This window comes from Gouania willdenowi, unplaced genomic scaffold (assembly GCF_900634775.1).
Source record: "Gouania willdenowi unplaced genomic scaffold, fGouWil2.1 scaffold_382_arrow_ctg1, whole genome shotgun sequence".
NCBI classification, from domain to species: domain Eukaryota; kingdom Metazoa; phylum Chordata; class Actinopteri; order Blenniiformes; family Gobiesocidae; genus Gouania; species Gouania willdenowi.
In genome coordinates, this window is record NW_021145143.1 from 104,887 (window position 1) to 127,574 (window position 22,688).

Sequence of the window (22,688 nt, forward strand, 5' to 3'; positions counted from 1 at the left end):
TCTCTGGAATAGATATTATGTTAGAACATCCACAATATGTCATATTGTCACGTGTCTATTTCAATCTATTTCCCCTTTGCTTCCCAGTTACAGTTATGGACAATACTTCCCTTTAATTCTCATCCTTCATCATAAGAGCAGTGACCAGGCATGACGGCGAAGAGGTAGGATCGGAGTCGAGAAGGCGGTGGCTTTTGTCTGTTAGGAAACACTCAGAAACAGAAAGAGAGGAAACATTAAGACTTAAATGAATAATTTAAAATATCTCTTTTCTTTAGTTGGATCTGATTCGTCTCCTTTGAGTATACAGCCAGCGACCTGTATTTTGGAAAAAGCTACATAATAACAACAACTAAGATGAAGACGTAGACAAGTGCACACCACAACGAGTATACACATATAACAACAAAAAACATGGACACTGAACATGAACAGTAAGGTCAGTCAAGGTCAAAGCCAGTCAATCCACTGAAAGTGGTATCATATATAAAAACGTCGTTTGGTGTTTTTAAACACCCAGAAAAAAACCTTTAAAACCTGGTAAACTTTTTAGAAGGCCCAAGGCCTAAAACCATAGTTCTTTTAACAAGCAGCAGTGTTTTCTGAACACCCCACTACATAATTGGCAAAAACAGGGAGAAGATCAAGTGCATCAAAACCCAGGAGGAAAAGAAGGTGAAACAGAGGAACATGTGTAGTCAAACAGCCATTCATCGGTCAATCACTCAATGACACGTCCACGGCACATTCGCACTCACAACGCGGTTCTCTCAGGCATACGTAACGTGTCATTATTCAGTCATTCATGCACCGCACACGTTCATGCCTCAATTTTCACGTCCATGCATTCACAAGGTTTTGTTGCATAGTGTCTAAGTAGAATATAGGTCTCATCTAACCCACCAATGGCGATAGCCAGTCCACCTCGTCTCTCGGGGTCAATGAGCTCTTATTGCCCCCCCATGCTTGGCAACCTTTTAGTGTTAATTAATTGCTTTTTACTGGTATCGTCTGATTACTAAGAGGCACGCTCCTTTTTACTTCCGCCTTGGCGGAGTCTTAGATTATCGCCCGTGGTACTGACAGTCTGCTCATCTGCTGATCAGGCAGGAATAGCACAGCCGTGTCTAACTCAACAAACTCAACCGCGGTACCAAACCGCGGGAAATTCACCCGCCGTCCGTCTCCAGAAATGTAAAAAAGAATCTCTGAATCAGCAGGGCTCAACCACCGCTCTTGAAAATAAGAGTTTGGGAGAATAATTCAACAGTACCAAACTGAAGGAAAACTCAACCTCCGGTACCAAACCGAAGGAAAACACAACAGTACCAAACTGAAGGAAAACACATAAACTCAACCTCGGTACCAAACCGAGGGAAAACACAACAGTACCAAACTGAAGGAAAATTTCGCACAACTGTCAGGACTTTTATTGGGCACCTCTAAGATTGAACGGAGCACGCAACCTCTAATAACCCTCACTCTAAGGGAACATAGAAATTTGTTCAGAACGGTCTTCGGTTACCAGGCATGTATCAAATCAGGTGGACCGCTATCCCCCAAAGAGCGCTTTCCCTAGCAAGGTTTATCCTTTTTCTGCACATTAAACCAGGACTTCTTGTTTGAAAAGTAATTGCCTATGTACTCATAGCAACTAATGGGACATTTTTTTCTCAGGAAAAATTTGGTACCCCCCCCCTGCTGTCGAGTGGCTTTGGGCCGGCCAGACAGTCCGACGCGGTAAGGGGGAGGCGCGCAAAATGAAAACAATGAATGTTGAACTAGGCTGTCTGTCGCAAGCAGCTTCAAAAAGGGTAAGGTACAGATTGTTTACGAGGGTATCGGTCAAAAAATGTCAAAATGTAAACTTGGTTGAGGCTGCAGTCCTCAATCTCTGTCTCAATTTTCCTGAAATTGAGTAAAAACAAAAGAGAAAAAGAAGAATCGTTCAGAAATAACAAAGGAGAAAAACGTGTGAGCTCAAAAAAATCATGGCCAATAAAAATAATAAAAAATTAAAACTTCAGCAGCTCCAAAAGCTGCGGCAACAGAGGGCTCTTTCTTCAGCGGATGTAAACATATCTTGCATTGTGGGGGGCCTCCCCTCAACAAGAGAATAAATGAAAGAAAAGCAAACAAAAACAACCTTATCAGTAACACTATTTTCTTCCCCTTTGTTTGTTCTTTTCTCATAAAGGCAAAAGCAGTGTAAATAAATGAGCAACATAATGAATAAAAGCAAAGATAAATGATGGGCACACTTGATCTCATGTGGCAAACAGAAGGGTTCTGTGTGAAGTTCTGGTGGTCCTGTGTTTCTCATAGTTATGAATGTGGGTGTGTGACTGTATGTCTGGTCTGTCTGCGTGTGAGAGAATAAATGAAAACAAAATAATCTAGTGCACAGTCAGAAGATAGAGGGGTTAGTATTGTGCGAAGGAGAAGCTTGTTGGCTATTTGCTAGTTGTCCCCCTCCATGCCAAAGTTCAAGGCTAAAGTGATTTAGCACTACCACCAAAGGCTGTGGTGGACTTCTTGTGGCTTGGTATCCTTGTGGCTTTTGAAACAGTGTCTTTTTTGGTGAAGATATTCCATCAGACGTGTGACCAGTCTGCAGTTGCTGCGCATCATTCAGGCAGTAGTCGTGGCGTTTAACTCGCAACTCATTGGTGGGGGAGTGTCCACTCCGACGCCCACAGGTTCTCAGTCTTTGATGATGGGGCAGGATGTGTTAATCCCAGCATGCGGCCCATTCATAGACGATGAAGAGTTGACTTGGGACTGAGCGAGTTATTTCAGCATTGCTTTGCTGAATGGGAGTTGAGTCCTTGAGTCCTGAAAGGTCACAGACCTTTGATTGTCCATTTCCTTCTGATGCTTGGTCCTTTGAATGATGTTGACATTTCATTAGCGTAAGAGTTGAAGGTGATTTCATTCTTTCATTGAAGATGTCGTTTCTTCAGGGGGCAACCACAAAGCCAACAATAGAATAATAATAAAAAAATGATAATGATAACAGTAATATTAAAAAAAATAAAATGAAATACTGTATTCATCTGTGTGTGTGTTTGAGTGTGTGTTGCTCATATTCATTTTAGAGTGAACCCATCAAACATGAAATCAAAATAAAATTTAAAATAAAAATAAAAATAGTGTCTGTGTGTAATGGCACTATTCTGTAGGCAGGGGAGAAGTGAGAAATCACAATGTTGTGTCACAAGTGTGTAGTGCACTAAACTGGCCAGTGAGGGGCGCCACCTCTCTCTTGTTTGAGTGTGTGTGTGTTTCTCTTCCCTCTCTCTCTCTGTGCGTGGGTGCGTGCGTGCGTGTTTGGCTGTGCGTGCGCGTGCCTGTGCGTGTGCGTGCGCGCGCTTCCCTCTCTCTCTGTACGTGTGTATGTGTGTGTGTGTGTGTGTGTGTGTGTGTGTGTGTGTGTGTGTGTGTGTGTGTGTTCACACGTCCAAAAAAAAAGAAAAACACAGCAGCCGACGTGTGTGTGTGTTTGGCTCTCTGTCTTTCTCTCCCTTTCTCTCTCTTGTGTGTGTGTGTGTGTTTGAGAAAGACTCTCTCTGCGAGAGAAAAAAACCAAAGTGCACAGAAGTCAAAAGCTGACACTCGTCCAAATGAAAGCATTAAAGCCAAGCCAAAGGGAGAAATCTGATTCCACGTTTAAACAAAATAAAAACAAAGATAAAAAAAAAAGTAAAACTCGCCTGAAAGCATGATCTGAGTTCACATCATACCAAGATTGTATATGCGTATGCATATATTATTTGTTTATTGGGTTGTTCATCTGTTTGATTCACAGAAACACAATTTAGGTTAGATCCGGGGTTTTAATCTATTTTGCTTTCGGTACAGAGGTGAACTCAGATCATGGCACCGCTGGGATGTTTTGGAAACTTTGGTTGCCCGTCTATCTATGGTCAGGACCTCACAGGCTGTCTGTGGGTGTCCGAACAAAACAAAGTAAATAATGACCAGCCGTATTTTATGCCTAAACAAAATATCCGAGCCCGAAGAAAACCAGAGGGAACCTACAGCATTAAAAAGCATAGAACCTCAACCATTTGAGCCCTTCTCATGGCTATTCACTGCTTCAAAACACAGAACAGCTGAGGATCAAAATCAAAGCTCAAAGCTGAAAATCAATACAATGCTTGACTGGTTCCAAAAAAAATCAACACAGAGCGAATATATATGTAAATGAAAATTTTTATATATATGTTTATAAAGGCAGCTTTACCTTAGTCCGAATTGGTGTTTGAGGTTCAACCGATGGTTCGTGCTCCAGTCTCTGTCCGAGGGCGGACCACCGCGGGCCAGCCCCGGGGCTTCAAGTGTGTCGACCCAGTGCTGGTCCACGGTCGATGCCCCACAGAGCAGAAGATGGATTCAGTTCGTCGACGCCAATTGTTACGGCTGAATTTACGGTTGACCTCATTTGGAGACATGATTCATTGCTCTGGTTGAATGATGGAGTCCAGGAGAAGCATTGATGATTTTATATAAAAAATAGTTTATTCTAAACTAAGAAAAAAGGTACAAGATGGAACAAAGTTAGCGTCCGTCCAGGCGGACGTCCGAAGGAAGTGCCGCGCCCTCTAACAGTTTCAGCTTAAGGTTTTATACAGATAAGAAAAGGTCCCAACAGTGAGAGACAAAAGGGAGGGAGTCAGATGCCCATAGTGGAAATGTTGGAGGATGATGAAGATGTTATGGTATGAAGAAGATGTGCGCCACTCTTATCTCCTTGATAGTGTGTGCTGCATGCGAGCAGAGACTCTGGCCTTGGCTCTGTGCACTGAGTACGCTCTGTACTGTTTAATCATGATTCAGCTGTTCAAAAGTGTAAAGAGTAATGGAGTCTTCATGTATTAAAACATGACAAATTGTACACATGAACATACATTTGAGGATATGATGATGAATATAAAAATGACCATAACAATGGTCACAATTAAGCAATAAAATAAATCAATTTATTTTTATTGCAATAACAAAACATGCATTGCTGTCTCATAATGATTGCACTTCCTGTAGTGTTGACCTTTGACAGCATGTGCAGACAAGGAGAAAAAAACAAAAAAAACAAATCATGGTTTCTGTAACTCTTTGATTGTCATGAAAAGGTCTATATGAATCATATCATTATTATTGTTATATCTCTATGGCAACTTGACTGTTGTGCCTTTGATTAAATGGCTGTTCTAGTTTCATCATTGATGATCTCCTCCAGGTTTAGTCTTGATTAAACCCTGAGCTAGGATTATTTTCACACCAAACTAAACCTGACAAAACTCAAGAGATGGAAAACCAGAATCCTGAGCCAAAATCTATTCCTGTAATGAAATCCAAAACGTTTTTGTGTGCATGAATGTAAAAATTAATGCTCAACGTTTTCACCATGAATATCACAAAACAAACAGTTACTCAAATCAATAATAAATGTTTGATGAAAAAAATCAATACATGAATAATTATTATAAACATTTTAAAATGAATTTATTTAGCCTTTGGAGCTATCAGCAAACACAAACATATAATGTGAATAGTTTTAACAGGATCAGGTGAAATTAATATACGTAACTGTGGTTTTAATGTGCTGTACAGTAACATACTATAACAGATACATTTGCTTTAAGATATTTTTATTCTGTGTAAGTTAACAAAATGAAATTTAGTTTAATCATAAATTCATCTACTCAGAAAATTTCCTCTGGAATCATGAAATGAACAACAGATCAAATCCCTCCATCAACCATTCAGTGTAACACAGACTTTATAGGAACATCCTGTGTGTTCCCTCAGGCTGAAACTACTTTATTCACTCTTTAATTCTACGTATTTATTCTGATTTGTTACGTCAATAAAGGTTGCCAGGTTGAGATTTTCTCCGTTGATTGTTCTGATTCAAATGAATGTATCTTAGTGAACAAACAGTAAATATTTTTTTCCCCCAATGTGATATTTATGTTGTTATTTAGATGATGAACGGATGGTTTTGGAGCATTTCTGTGGATATTCAACATCATGTATGCGGGGAATCGTCGGCTGTATCTGGCAACCAGTGTGGGTCAGGAACAAAGCAGTAAAATGGTGGACGGACTGAGACGGAGGTGCTGATGGTAGAATGTTCCTCTAAAGGTGCTGAGGATTGTAAAGTGAGCATCAGGACAGCTGGAAACACCGTGGGAAAGAAAACACAATGGACGCTAATTCACCAACGAGCTGGATGATGACTGCCGTCAAACTGGAAGAAGAAGAAGAAGAAAAACTGTTGTGGAGGGAAGTGAAGCTGGGTGAGACGGACAGTGAGGATGATGATGAGGATGATGAAGGCTGCAGGAGGAAAGCTGAACCGAAGCTCGAAGAAACGGAGGAGTTTCCGTCCAACGCCGCAGATCAAATCTCTGTGAAGGAAGAGGTTAGAACACAACTAGTACTGCTAGTTTCATTCATTCACTGATCCTGGTTGTTCTCACTCACTCACCACATTCATACACTGTTACACATTGACTGGAGACTAGTTTAACTGGTGACCCACTTCCGTTATGTTGCACATTCACAGATTCATATTTCTCTCTTCAATATGTTACAATATAAAGGTGGAACAAGCCCAATGTCCACCTCTGTGTACTCAGTGCAACACAGAGAACGAACTACAGCTGTTTTCTTCATCAGCTAAAAATATACATTGATGTCAATGAGCAGGGACCGTCTACAAAGTGCAACACCCAAAGGAAGCGCCAACAATAAAACCAATAACTTCACTGTACTACATTATTTTTGCTGTGGAAATCGTGTGAAATTGTTAACAGGCTAAGATGATCATACCACAACAGCTTTTATAAAGCTTTGGTAAATTACAATAAATATTTATCTGGAAACAACTATTGACTGTCATAGCAAACACTTCGTCATTAAGGAGACCAAAGAGAATCTTTATTTTGCCGCCCTCTAAGTACTACAGGAGAGATTTAAAAATAAAAAATACCGTTTGTTGATTTTTAATTATTTTTTTTTGTAAAAACTATTAATTCTGTAATTAATTAGCAATAAAAATGAGCTGGTGGAAACAAAACTCTCACATTAACCCACTGCTTTTCTCCTCAAGCAAAAGCAGTCGTCTTCATACTACTGTCCCAAGTGAAATGTTTAACTTTAACTGCAGGGAAATTATGAATGTTCAAAGATCTCAACTTCTTCCTGACAATGTCGACCTGCTGATATTCCTAAAGAAAAACATGTACATTTTAATGATGCACCAAAATTAAAATTCTTTGCTGAAATCGAAAATGAGATAACCAAGACTGAAAACCTGAATACCGAAAATGAATTATTATGCAAATATTAGTATAATCCAATTTATGGCTGTATGTGTGTGTACTAACCTCACTGTTAAATCAGTGCTTCAAAGAATAAATCAGTCAAAAATAAATGAATTTTTATTCAGCAGGGACATTCCAACAATGCATAAAAATTATGCGCGTGTGCGAAGCAAATATCTCTTTAAATATCTCCCCGACACACAGTGTGCATGCGTGCGAAGCAAATATCTCCCCGTCGCGGTTTGTGTTCGACCTGAAACTTTGTCCACGGCATCCAAAATTTATTTTAATTTTATTTCAGCTTGACGGCGCATTCATATTCACCCAGAAGTGACACCTATTCAGCTTTTGACCTCAGTGTGTGAAGGGGCGCTAGCGCACCATCTATATCTATTTCACTGCACCGCTCCTCACCCGAGCTAGAGTCACGTGTGCAGCCAGAGCCAATCGCTGCGCACACAGCCAAGCACACATGGACTGTAAACACACGAGTGAGAGAGGAAGATAGTTCAGACCCGTCTGAGCAGCCGCACTCACACTGATAAACTAGCAAAGCTCTCAAGTCTGACTGATTGGGCCTGATGTGAGTCACTGATGTACATGCATGTACGCGGCTAAAGCGCGTGCGTGTGTGTGAGCCACGGAGTAGCAAGACACACACACACACACACACACACACACACACCAAAGGACAACTAAAATATTAAAATAACTCAAAATAGACAAAACTAAATATTTATACAAAAAATACACTAAAATGACAACAGAAATGCACAAAACTACACCAAAAAAGATACACACAATGACTCCAGAATCACACTACAATGGCAACAAAAACAATAATTATACAAAAATACACAAAAAGACAATTGAAAGATACAAAAATATACATAATGAAGTAAAACAAAAAACTAAACAGTAGTTATACAAAAAGTACACACAACAACAGAAATGCACAAAATATACAAAAAGGCTCCAAAAACACACAAAATGACTCCAAAAAACATACATTACAGAATAATAAGAAATTCACAAAACTACACCAAAAAAGATACAAAAATACACAAAATGACTCCAGAATCACACTACAATGGCAACAAAAACAATAATTACCATATGCAAAAAATGCACAAAAAGACAAAACAGAAAAATACACATATTGACTCCAAAAAATATACATTACAGAAAAACACCAAACGAAAAAAAAATATAATAATGAGTAAAACAAATTTATCATGTGCATGTCCCATAGAATTAAACCAGGGAAATCACACACACTATTTTACTTTGTACCCACAAATAAACCCCTTTGTAACACTACAGATTACAGAATATGTACACCTCTTTGTACATCCAGCCTACAAACACATACTCATTTGTACATAACACGCACTGCATGCGTGTGTGTGTTTGTGGAGCGAATATCTCCCCGACGCGGTATGAATTCGACCTCAGACTTAGTCAACGACTTCCAAATACCAAGAGTGTGTGCATCCATTATTTTGGAGTAATTTGGTGTTGCAAAATGTTCATAACGTTCATTTTAAGATTAAGGCACTCTCAGTAATTAATGCAGTAATTAGCGCGGTATTCAGCGCGCTACTTACGGTTCCGGGTTCATTTTTTTTTTTTTTTTCCCGGTTCCGGGTTCATGATGTCACTGTGTCGCAGTTTGTTTGGGTTTAAAAAAGGTCAATATTAAAAACATTTTTGTACTGCTAAAAGTTATTTAAGTTAATATTTCATGGTTATTTAAAATTATTCCCGTGATACCAAATTGACACTTTGTTGTCGACGTCTTTGAGTGCATTTTCTGGAAAACAAATCCAAAAAAGATTATATTTAGTACTGCAATTCATTGCCACCACACATTTCTTAACAATGCACTTTAAAAGTTACGAGCATATTTGTCCACAAGGGTGCTGCAGCAACCATAATAGTGACGTTAACTGCAGTTGTAATCACACAAATACAAAACATTTTAGCCCCATGTGTGAAAACAGTGGTATTATTTGGTATTATGTCACCATTGATAGGCAAATTAACCTTTTGTTGTTTTCAAGTAATAACACTTTTCACCTTTTTAAATTTTATGTATAAGGGTTATTTTGACAAGAGTTGTTAAAATATTTTTTTCTATACTGTAAATTGTAAAACATATAAACTTACCAATGGCGAGATGCAGTCTATGGCTGAAGCATTGAAGCCCAGCTCTGCAGCCTTCACCATATTAGACGCATTGTCCGTCGTGATACACACAAGCTTCTCCTCACACAGATTCCAACACACCAGCCCCTTTCTCATACCTGCAGCAATATTTTTGCCGTGTGATCGCTGGGGAAGTCGGCAGTTTGAAGACAGCGAACTTTGAGTTAAAATTCTTCATTGATGAAGTGTACGGTTAGACTTCGATAGGGCTCAGCTGTACGACTTGTCCACAAGTCTGTTGTGGCAGCAAAAAACTCAGCCGCTTTTGTTTCTGACATAACTTCGTGCTTGCATTTAGAATAAAGATCCGGGATGGCCTCTTGACTAAAATACGTGCGTGACGGGATCTTGTAATGCTTATCCAACGTTTTTATCGTCTTCGTAAACCCAGATCCAGTCACAGTGCTAAATGGAAGCATGTCTTTAGCCAAGTACTCCGCTATGGACTGTGAAATTTCAATATGCCTCTTCAAAGTGCGCTTGTACGGCACGGCGCTATCAAACATTTCCTTAAGCGAAGCCTGCTTCAGTGTTTTTGGCCTCGTGGTGTCTTGTGGTGGTTTTTCATGTGTTGAAAAAGATTTGTCGTGTTCCCTCTTGATGTTACAACTTTCAGCCCACATGTTCGGCAAAACACCTCCGACTGCTCAGCATCATCTTTTTTAAACCCAAAATACTCCCACACAATAGACAAACTTTTTCTCTTCGGTTCCAGAGACAGATGTTGACTTGTTTCGGCATTTTCTTCTTGGCTTTCTTGAATATCAGAAGACATTGACAAGTCTACACGAGACAACTGTTTGCTAACCTCTCTGTTAGCCTGAGCTTCCTACTTCTTCTCCCCTGAATTCGGTCAACATTATTGACTCCGGGCGCATTACCGCCATCTGGCGGACAGGCTGTGTACGCACGAGTGTGGTCACAAATGTAATGAATGGATTGAATGGGTGTAATTTCTACCAAACGGCAAATCAAAATCGCGTGCCTCCGCGCTTTTGAAATCACGTCATGTAATATCGCAAATGCAATTAATCGTTCAGCCATAACCCCCACCGCCTCCATCTGTGATGTGTATCTGTTGCAGCATGGACTCAGGAGATCTTGCTAATTTGAGCGTCATTGTGCGATATAGTGAGATGTAGTGAATGCAATGAACCACAAAGTAGGGATGCACCGAAATGTAAATTTCTGGCTGAATATTGAATGCGGTTGTTAAGTTTTTCAGTATTTTTTTTAAATAGTGCATAAATAGCCTAGAATACATTTTTAGACATGTTTTTTTAAAGAAAGTAAATGTTTATTGAATATTCTGACATGTTTTAAATATTCCAGTAGCCTTTGCTTTTCAAAAAACGCACAACAAAGTTTTTTTATTTATATTAGCCCTTCAAATAAAACAATACAAAAAAATTAAATAAATAGAATAAATAAATAAAAAAAAAACTAAAGTGCATTAAAGTGGATAAACCCACAACAAATGAATTATTGTCCTTTTGGCACAAGTCTGCTTAGCCACAGTAGATAGGCTAATAATCTTTCAGTTTAGTTTATTTCAATAGGGGACAGTACAATTTAATAAAACACATGATTAAACAAGCCAGAATTAGCCAAGGAAGCTATTTTTCATCCGTAGTCTCCTGGCCATGATGTTAAAAAAGCAAATAAAATACATTAAAATGCATTAACATGACAAACATACATGATAGAAACAACAATCAAGACAACAGTAACAATAAGTTGACACATTAGGGGAAAAAAACACTATTTACAGGATAAACAAAGCATTCAAACATGTCAGCTCACAGTTAATGATGGCAGATGTAAGTGTTCACCAGCCATTCCTTCAGGTGGTTTGTTAAAGCCCTGTATGTGCTCTGCTGTTAAACAGTCTCTGTAGTGAGTTCCACTCTCTGGCTCCTCTAACAGACCAGGCGTACTGACTGAAGGTGCTTTTGCACAGATGGATCAAACAGTCACCTCTCACAGACGTAAACCTAGGGCCCTATGAAATTGATTTTATTTTTTTCCAAATTCCATTTTATTTTTTTCCCAAAATCCGTGTTTTCCACTTTATTTTTTTGAATTCCATTTTTTTTAGAAATATTTATATATATATTTTTAAAGAAAATATTAGTTTTTAACTCCTGTGAGGAAACAAAAATAAATAGTAATAAAAACAAAAACAAAACATAATTAAACAAAAATGTATGTCAAAAAAAAGTTATTCTGAGTGCTCCTTTTTTATTATTTACGTATATGTCATATAAAAATGTATGAGAACTGCATTTATGTCACCTGATTTCCTCTTAGATGTCAATGGTTTACTGAATCTGATCAGGTTCAATGATTAATTTTTCATCAATTTTTGTTTAAATTAACCTAATTCAAATTATTGTGACGATGTCATTCCAGACCGTAATGATTACACAAAACTAAATGGACACAAGGAAGCATCAGTTATTTCACCACTAGGGGTCAGAATATTTGACAGTATCAGAAGTTATCATTAAACTACAATGTTTAAGACTCAATGGTCTCGTCCACAACAACTTGTCCCATGGATCTTCTGTAGCTCTGATTAGTTGTTGTTCGAATGCATTTAACATTCTATAGAATAACATTGCTCCAACTGACTTTTATTTTGTTAACAGGGTGTTCTGACTGAAACGGTTGTACTTGAGGTAGCTTGCTGACTGTGAATGTGTACCTACGAGCACAGAAAAAAGGCTGCAATAAAACAGGACAACACTGAGCAGGTGAAGATGATTAAAGTTTGATTGCGTCATTGCGTCACAGCCTTGCTTTTAACCGAAGGCCAAATGTTGCTTTTTTTTGCAGTATTCGGTCGAATATATTCGGTCCATTGCTACCCCAAAGCCATAAAAACAGTTTATTTTGTCCTCAGTTCTGCCCTGTAGATCTTCCTCTTTTGTTCAGATTATTGTGACTCAACCATGGATAAGTTAAATACTTATATGTAAAATAGATACAATCCACTGCCGCCCTGTCCATGGCATACCTCCACCTAGTGCCTGAAGATATAGGAGCTGGATATATGCACCAGCAGACCCCCCCCCATGACCCTGAAAAGGAGCATGGGGAGAAATTGAATGGAAATACAATCCGCTATTTTATTCTGTCTGTGCTGAGCTTATCTTTGTTGAATATATGTAGCATTGTTCATAAAGCCCCATTGCTGTTATGCAGCAGATACACAGCAGTTTCCCATCCAGTGGACATTGGGGGTAAGGATTAGAAGGGGAAGAGAGTAAGGGTTAAAGTTTGGGTACAATATATAGTAATTATTATTTAAATAGTGAAGATACACAACACCTGTAGTCAGGTAAAAAGTTCTAAATCTTAGGCCACAAAGGCTCAGACGCCCACAACAAAGACATTAAAACCAATATTTAATATTTTCATGAATAAGAAAGCAAAACTGACCCGTTATCATGAGATGCTAGTAGAAAGCTAACACAAGAGGAAGGTTAATTTTAATGGGGTTATTTATTTCTGCCTCAGTAATTGTGATTCATTGTAATTGAACTTTAGGAATTGGGAATGGAATTGTGATTGACTTTTAAGGGGGAAATAATAATTGTAATTTGAAAAAATGCTGGTCACCATTAGGGGTGGGAACCTCTGGGTACCTCACGATACGATATGATAAGCGATTATCGATATATTGGTCAATAATCAATCTACGATAATCTATGACATAACAAGAAAAAAAAAGATTAAGTGAAAAAATAAAAATGTTATTTTATATCTCTGAAAGACAGTAAATTGAAAAAGTGTTCTATGAACAGTGACACTATTTTAGTGCAACATTTCTGTAAATAAGTGTCAACATACCAATGTAAATGAATAAGTATCTCCAATCGTGATTTCTGTAAACAAAAAATAGTCTGTCTTACCAGTGACACCATTATAGTGCAATATTCCAGTAAACAATATATTGGTTCCTTCAACAAACAGTGACAAAATGTCTGTGAAGACGTACCTGCACATTTTAGTGAAAAAGCTGAAAAGGTTTTGGAAAAAAAAAAAAAAAAAATTGATACGTAGCGGGAGCATATTGATAATTGATGGTCCGGGAAAATATCGCGATATATCGCCGTATCGAGATATCGTCACACTCCTAGTCACCATAATCATAATTGAAATGTAATTAAACATGGATAATTGAAAACATGAAATGTAATTGACCCCAACACAGTTAGTATGAGGTTCTTTTGCTGGAATGCTGTATTTGGTTCACGTCTAACATGTCCTCTGTTCTACTTTCCAGTAGGGATGGGTGATATTGACAAAAAAATGATCCCGATTTATCACGATAATGATAAAAATCACGATAAATAAAAACTATTAAAAAAAAATTAAAAGAAATCACAACTGAGTGTAAACAGGTTCTTTGCAAACACAAATATATGTTAATACATCAACATTAGACACATTAAAAAAGGCTACAATAACTGCTGACTCAAAGAGCTCATGAGCTGATATTTTATGGAATATATTTATGCATGTGGGTCACTCTATTAGGGAGTTTGCATGTTCCCCCCGTGCTGCGTGGGTTTCCTCCGGGTACTCCGGCTTCCTCCCACAATCCAAAAACATGACTGTAAGGTTGATTGGAGTCTCTAAATTGCCCATAGGAGTGAATGAGTGAGTGAGTGGTTGTCTGTGTTGCCCTGTGATGGACTGGCGGCCTGTCCAGGGTGTACCCCCGCCCAGCGCCCTATGAGAGCCGGAGATTGGCACCGGCAGACCCCCGCGACCCTGATAAACGGGAATAAGCGGGTATGAAGATGGATGGATGGATGGATGGATGGTCACTCTTAGTGTTATTGTATGTAATTCATTAATTTCCTCATTTGAAATTCAGTATATTTATGTGTAATAGGGTGTGCTCACATTGGCAACCGCGACCGTTCCTAACCAGCTCTGTGCATGTGTGAAACTATTGTCTGGCCTGCGTAGGTGTGACTGCACCGCAGGGGGGTAACAGCTTGATGGTCCTGCTGGAAGAGGTAATCCAAACACCGTGCATGCGCACACACAACTCGACTCGACCTGCTCGCAAAAAGTGACGACGTTGGTACCGCACGACGCTTTACGGCACATAAACATCTGCATTCCGTAATGATAGAGGTGTCAGAAGTGCTCGTTAGCCGATGCAAAGGTCAGAGTTGGCGTTACCTATATATATATATATATATATATATATATATATATATATATATATATGAACAACACCACAGAGAACTCATGGAGGAAGAGGACAACATGACCGTCAGGACTTCTCTTTGTTCAGCCGACAGTGGGACAGTAACGGAGTGTAGCAGCTCATCATCAGGTCCGGGTATTTCCAAGGGTATAAATATACATATAAACACATATTACTGGTATATTAACCCATATAAACCAAAAAATATGGAAATGGCACATTTTACTGCTGCAAATGTGTAACATATTACTGGTATTTTGTGGACAGGACACATGTGGTTGGCTATTATATAACCCAGAAAAAAAAGGAAATGTGACATTGTACTGCTGCTAATGTATAAATAAAATGTATTTATATATACCTACTGTATATATATATATATATATATATATATATATATATATACAGTAGGTATATCTATATGGTGTTTCAGTGTTCTGGGACACATACTCACAAACTCTGTAGAATGAAAACAAACACAGTGTGTTGGGGAGCAAAGTGTTGTGTATTAATTTATTCATTTAAATGTAACCAAAAACAGAACATCACAAATACAAGCCCAAATAAATGAAATGTCTGAAAGAAAGGGTAATAATTTTCCAAAGCAAAAATAAATAAGCCAGAAATAAAGTGCAACCTTTTGCAAAATGTAACATGAACCTTAAAAACAAAACATTTAAACATTGGAAGTACAAGGATGGGAATATTATGACAGCAGAACCTGGAACAAGACTGCAAAATGTTGCAACTATTTATTTATTTTAAATCTTATTTTATTTCTCTTCTTAGGTCGTGTCGTGTTAGTGCACATGTGACAATACCAATTTTCAGTATGTGGAGTTCCTGTTAGTCCTGCACAACTATAATGAATTGTTCAGAAATCTACACGTGTCCTGTTCTCAAAATACCAGTAATATGTTACACATTTGCAGCAGTAAAATGTCACATTTCTATATTTTTTGGTTTATATGGGTTAATATACCAATAATGTGTTTATATGCATGTTTATACCCTCAAAATTACCATGGAATTTTGGGTTTTACTCGAACCCCTCATCATCACGTCTCTGCAGAAGAAGACCCTCTGCTGCACCTCAGCACTTTAACAACTCACTAATTTCACAATTTAAATAAACTATTTCTACCTTTGTTTTTCTGTTTGCATGTCGTTTGCTTTGTAATAAAATGATTTCTCCAACAGTTCGTTAAATCTACACATTTATACTGTATATAATGCACATACAGGATGATGTGTAACAATAATCAGTAAAATTAGCTGTAAACACATTTTTTAAAACTAAATATAAGGTTATGCTGTGAACAGAAAGAAAGGAAGACGAGCCAGATAATTCTAAACTTTAGAATATAATACAATCATAACTTTTAATCATAAATATGACTCTTCTCAAAACAAACTTTGATATCTTTGTCACACAATATCTAAACTTCCAGTGAATAATTTACAACAAAAAAAAAAAAAGTTCACTAATGGTGACATTGAGATCTCAATGTGACCATCAGTGAACTTTTTTTTTTGTTTGTAAATTATTCACTGGAAGCTTCTCTGGTGGCGTGTGCAGTGGTTGTTATTATTATTATTGTATGAAGCCAACATTACTGCAGCTCTGCACATCATTGTTGTCCTGTTAAAGTATTTTTATACAAAGACTTAAAAACAATCTGAAATTAGTGGTGACTCAAGTAAATCACCTTTATTATGCATTTTAACAATCAGTCCTTGAAACATATCATGTAAACCTTCTTTAAGTCTCTAAATTATTGAAACAATTAAAAACATCTCCTAGAAAATAAAATTACAGAACATTAAATAATCATTTAATATACATTTCAATAAATAAGCACATCCCATGTTCCCATGTTGACTCAGAGCTTTATTCTGTCTGTTGTCTGTAGAAGTGATGGGTCTAGACCAGATGATGGAAACTAGGATCAGCTCATGGTTTTAATGTCCAGGGAGGGGCGTGTCCACTCTGCATGGACTTAAAGAAGAAGAAATAAAAGAAGAGTTAGATAATGTCATGTTCATCAAAAGGAAAACTGAAAGTGATGGAGATAAATATGCTCAGATGGACACAGACACACAAAGTTTAAACAAACACACAAATACTCTGTCCTAAATTGTCTCACACATTAAAAGCATCTATTTACACTTACATTAATGTACATAAAGACTAGCTCCACAAAAATAGGAACGACATATATTGATCCAGAAATTAAACTGATCTTACCTTTATAGGCTCAGTTTCCTCCTTTGTTTTCAAATCCATTCATGGTGGTTTTTATGGGCGACCGTGGCTCGGGTGCTAGTGGGTCGTCTTCTGATTGAGAGGTTGGGGGTTCGATCCCAGTACCTGACTATGTGTCGAAGTGTCCTTGGGCAAGTCGACTAGCGCCTTGCGTGGCAGTCCTGTCCCATTGGTGTGTGAATGTGAGAGTGATTGGGTGAATGAGCTGATATGTAAAGCGCTTTGAGACTGCTTCAGTGTGGTTATAAGGCGCTATATAAATCAAGTCCATTTACCATTTTATCGTCAGAGGGAGTTTTCATTTCCAATAAATCCACTGCTATTTGTTCTGTTTTAATCTCTATTTCTTTCTCACTCACTTGGTTCTCTCTATGTTCCTCATGTCGATTTCGTCAAAACAAATCGGCATCTTTAATGTTTCCGTTATGTGTGAGTAAAATTACCGCAGTGTACCAACACTGGCTGTAAAGAGCAACTTCTTATCTGTCATAAACTGATGGTATTTCTCTGATCGAGCAAATATGAGCAGAGTTACGGTCATTGAAATTAACATGGTGCGTTCAGGGCCCTGGGAAACCCAGACCGTTTGTATAATCCAGCCGTGAAAAGGGCACGTGTCTGGGTAGAAGATATGAAATTAACAGCATGTACTGTCAACAACAAACCCAGAGTCGCTTAATGGTGACGTAACGCCATACGTGTGTCATAAATTAACGTGATGACGTGTTTCTCTGTGAGAACTGAGTTGAGCTGGTGATCACATCCATTCTACCGTGCCAGAAAAGTGACAGGGAGGGGGGGATTCCTGCTGTGAGCTTAGAACGGCCCCGGTTGCCAGTGTGAGCACACCCATAATCTCAATAGTTACATTAGTCTAACGGGACCAGCATTGTCTGTGAACACGTGAAATATAATTTAAAAATATTGCGTTTCACAAATTAGGACGGATTCATAGTAACATTAGTATTTATGCTTTACATTTATTTCACACGTGACATGTTTAGCTTTTATCCTTCCATACAAGTGTTAAATCTGACCATAAACAAATTGATGGTTCTCTGTGGTTTTATGACAATAAGATGTGTTCTTTTACTTGGTCTATTCCTTTTATGAAGTCGTTAGCTCTTAGCCCAGTCTGTGTGTCGGTGTGTTCGCTTAGCATAGTTAGCTTTAGTTGAGTTTCCAGTTCATAATTGTTGCTACAGGTTAATTTCTGTCCCCGTGTTTGTGGAATTTTGGGTGGATCTGACGGAGGAACTTGAATCGGTTCCCTTTGTTGGATGGTTGTCTGGTTTTAACCAAGTAGTAGTCCATGATGTATCGCAGCACAGCAGCTTCAAGTAGCTGTGACGAGCACCTCGCACACACAGACAGATGGCGGTCTGTGTGGTGTGTTAGCTAAATTGAGGGACAAATGGCCCGTGGCCCTCGCTAATTTCCGACATGGGAATTTATCATTTATATTGTGGGATGACATATTCTTACCGGTGAGAATGTTTTTGACGATAAATCATAAACGATAAATTATTGCACATTCCTACTTTCCAAATAATTTAATTTTGGATTAATCTGTCAAAATAACATTATTCGAGAAGTTCTGGACTTTGTCAACATTCAAACTCCAGTCTAGCCTTGATGTTTCTCAAAAGATGCTTTCACACATACCTCTTTGCTTCGCACCATGCTTCGCTTCCTCAGATAATCTGTTCTTCTTGCGATATGTGAAATGGCACTCGAACTGGTGTGGAGCAAATAAGCGAACACTGGTCCTCTATAAAATGTGGTTCTTTGTTTGCCTCAAGCGAAGCATGGGGCAGTTTTTAACCATGTGAGAAAGCAAATGGGACCAAATATAGGACTTTACGTTGAAGCGCAATTGTAACGGAGCAACTCCATCAGTGAGAGCTCAGTGGTGGTACACACCAATCACACAGACGGTTGCCACAGCAACAGGCACGCACACACACTCACAACCCAGCAGGCAGCACACACACATATCCATCCATCTATCCATTTTCAGACCAGCCTCGTCAGCACACAAACGAAAGCGTCACAAACATTTCCTCACTCTTTCCGTATTTACTCCTACATCATACATTTCATTCACGTATCTCTCTTCCTCATACTGTTCACATGGTCAGCGATGGATGCACACCTGACTGCTCTATGTTTTACCTGTGCATACGTTCACATCTTCACACATACATCCTTACCTGTAAGTTACCAGTGACATGACGCCACTGAGCGCTGACAGGTGTGAGACGGAGCAGCATCAGCTGTGTTTATGTAGTGCATTAACGCAGGTTGTGGGATCATGTGATTATGGGTTATTTTGAAATATTATTTAATGATGTTTCAGCTAGGTTTGTTTTAGGATTTCCTTTGGAAAACATAAGAAAAGAGACCAAATATAGGACATGACGATGCAACTGTCATTGACTGGACAGCGACACCCATACTGTCGTCACTGCAACAAGCACACACACATGAACACACTCAGCGTTCCTCCGTTCTGAAGGAACACACAGACACGTTACAAATATTTCCACACATTTCGGGGGGGTAATCGAAGTAACCTTTCTATTGTGATCCAAATAATTTCATAATATGTAAATAAGTTTCAAAGCCACTTCATTTCGAACCAAATCTCCTTCATTTGATCAGAGGCATGTGCTAATGTCCAACCCTGTAGCACAATTTAAAAAAAAAAACACGCACTTCCCTTTTACTTGAGGCAGTGTGCTGGATCAAAAAGGTCAAAAAAATGCTAAGAAGAAACGTAGGTCAGCACCACTGCGTAGTTCGCTCCCCATTTCAGTTTTTAATAAACACCAAAAAACGTGACAAACAATGTCTGATGAAGGGCGGTTTAATAAACACCAGAACGTCATGTTTTTTGGTGTTTATTAAAAACTGAAATTGGGAGCTAACTACGCAGTGGTGCGGACCTTCGTTTCTTCTAATGTCCATCCCTGCCATTGAGCTGTGGAGGCAGTGTGAAGCTTTGGTCAATGTTCTGCTGGTAAACTTTGGTTCCTGGCGTCCATGTGGATGTTCTATTGAAGTTGAGCTCTTACTGAAGCCTTATGCTATGTCTGATCCATCTTTAACAGCCACTGTTCTTTGTAGGGAACACATTTAGAAACACATGTTTCAAAATACTGTGTTTTGTTCCTTCTCTGTGTTTAATCTCTAACTGTTCTACAGGACTCTGGAAGCCAGAACAAAGTGAGACCCCAAAGCCTTCAGGAGGACGAAGCTCAGCCAATACAAAGAAACAAATCTAAGAGAAAAACTTCAACAACAGAGAAAAGAGTTAAACCACATACATGTGACCAGTGTGGAAAGGTTTTTACCTTTAAATCACTCCTCATTGTTCATCAAAGAATCCATACTGGATCTACACCGTTCAGCTGTGACGAATGTGGACAGTCTTTTAACCGCGATTCTACCTTAAAAACACACAAAGTCGTTCATACTGGAATTAAAAAGTTTAAATGTGACGAGTGTGGAAAAGCTTTTGCTCTTAAGCAGAACTTGAAACGCCATCAGCTTGTTCACAGTGGAGAGAAAACGCACATGTGTGATGAATGTGGGAAGGCCTTTACTCATAATGTTACCTTATCACAGCATCAACGTATCCACAGAGAATTGAAACCGTACAGATGTGAAGATTGTGGGAAGACTTTTAGTCGTTGTGCACACCTCAGACAACATGTACTCATTCACAGTGAAATCAAAGGGTACAGATGTGAACAGTGTGGAAAGGCTTTTACACAAAGATCAACGTTGATGAGCCACATGAAGACTCACTCGAGAACAGAGTTGTATCGCTGTGACCACTGTGGGAAAACATATAAATGTAAAAAAACCCTAATCATCCACCTGAGATCTCACACTGGACATGAAGTGTGTCCTTGTGACCAGTGTGACAAAGTTTTTACAACATATCAACAGTTAAAACAACACCAAATCACCCACTCGTCAGAAAGGCCTCACAAATGTGACACATGTGGAAAATCTTACAAGAGGGAATCTGACCGTAATCACCACCAACAAATCCATAAGAAGAATACTTTCAGATGTGACCAGTGTGGAGAGGATGTGATCAGTTCTGAGAAGTTGAAGGTCCACAAATGTACCCACAGCAGGAAAAGTTCCTCCAAGTGTGGCCACTGCCAGGTTTGTTTCCATTCAAATGTAGTTTGCAGCAGAAAATGTCTCTGTGTGTTTGTGAATGAATGATTCTCAGTGTTTGTCTCTGTTGGACAGCAGAGCAGCACAAATGGAGCCTCCACTCAGCCCTGTCAGCACTGTGAGGACAGCCTCTCCTCACCAGGGAACCCCAGGCTTCGTAGACGTGCTGAGAGGACGTATACCTGTAGGAAGACCTTCAGCACTTCATCTGTTCTCCACTCACATCTCTGTGTGGATGGAGACATGGAGCAGGAACGTTTTCAGATCCCAGCGACATATGGATGGTGACGACACCAAAAGTAATCAGCTCTGATTCTGGATAGTGGATTGGATCAAATCTTGAAAATGGGTTTTTCAAAAGAAAAAATGGATTATGTAATTGGGTTAGATCATGTAATCTAATCTTCATTTTGATCTGGATCTAACCATTAGTTTGGGCTTTTCAGAACTTTTTAGTAGGATTGAGATCATTTTGATCAAAAAATCGGGATTAAACTGATCTCATCATAAGGGTGAATTTCAGATGGCAGATCTGTATACTGTATACGTAAATGACAATCTATGATGTCCATCATGTGTTTGTATGCTGTACATAATAATCATTAGTCACCTTCTCTACAGTCTATATAAAATACTAACATTCCAATAGATCTACCAATCAGATCCTATCGTCTAGATAAATATACATGCAGCGTTAATGCAGCCCATCTGGATGACCATGTACCTTTGAATCTGTTTCTTTTCTCTATGTTTTTAAAGGGATTTCTATTTTTAGTGTGTTTGAAATGTTTACCTAAGCAAGCCATTATATTTTTTTTTAGATCTGATTTGTTTCATGTGTGAAGTATCTTTTGCAGTTGAAGTGAATCTGATCAAATGGTTCCTGACATTGAAACTCTGCCTAAAGCCTGTGAATGTTTCATGCAGTGTGCTGAATGAATATCGGGGTAAGGGGAGCCCAAAGTGTCCAAACTCTCCCATTTTATGACCAATTTCCTCCGTCATATTTACATTTCTATGAACTCTGTGATTACAGCTCATAGATTTCTTCTAAGTCATATTTGTAACTCTGAAATGTTCTTTATTTGTGCTTTAACCTGTCCAGTCTTTCTTTAGAATTACCATGATACATCTTATAGTTATTCTTAAATTTCCTTTGATTCCTTCAGACATGAAGTTTGTTAAATGTAATGATATCAAATGTCCAGTGAAGCTTTATTTCTTTGAATAAAGACATGTTATTGTCTGTTTATTTGAACAGAGAAACATGACAGAGCTTTTCATTGGGTTCAAAAAGCTGCATAGCACATAATCCTCCATCAAACACACTCAGTTCCCATGAGAAGAACATGGGGAAGAGGTTCTACAGGATGGATCTAAGAACAGGAAGTGGGTCGGTGGCAGGTTTGAAGGTTACTCTGTAATGTTGTGGTAGTCGAGACCGGTTTTGGTCTTG

General features: G+C 38.6%; 1 protein-coding gene across 2 annotated transcripts; it reads left to right on the forward strand.

The window, feature by feature from the left end:
- The first annotated feature begins 6,088 nt into the window (after window positions 1-6,088).
- On the forward strand, window positions 6,089-22,364 carry LOC114460047 (zinc finger protein OZF-like). Of its 2 annotated transcripts, none has more exons than XM_028442081.1 (3): window positions 6,089-6,427; window positions 20,243-21,217; window positions 21,308-22,364. In XM_028442081.1, the coding sequence occupies exons 1-3, from the start codon at window positions 6,209-6,211 to the stop codon at window positions 21,518-21,520; spliced, it is 1,407 nt and encodes a 468-aa protein (XP_028297882.1). In that variant the 5' UTR covers window positions 6,089-6,208; the 3' UTR covers window positions 21,521-22,364. The 2 variants fall into 2 exon arrangements, with proteins under 2 accessions (XP_028297882.1, XP_028297883.1); XM_028442082.1 differs by having other exon boundaries at window positions 21,311-22,364.
- The last annotated feature ends 324 nt before the right edge of the window (window positions 22,365-22,688 follow it).

Bases quoted from the DNA above. Each gene is read 5' to 3' on its own strand.
- LOC114460047 (XM_028442081.1), top strand. From the start codon at position 6,209: ATGGACGCTAATTCACCAACGAGCTGGATGATGACTGCCGTCAAACTG. The intron at 6,428-20,242 runs GTTAGAACACAA...ACTGTTCTACAG, and splicing joins AAATCTCTGTGAAGGAAGAG to GACTCTGGAAGCCAGAACAA. The intron at 21,218-21,307 runs GTTTGTTTCCAT...TCTGTTGGACAG, and splicing joins CCAAGTGTGGCCACTGCCAG to CAGAGCAGCACAAATGGAGC.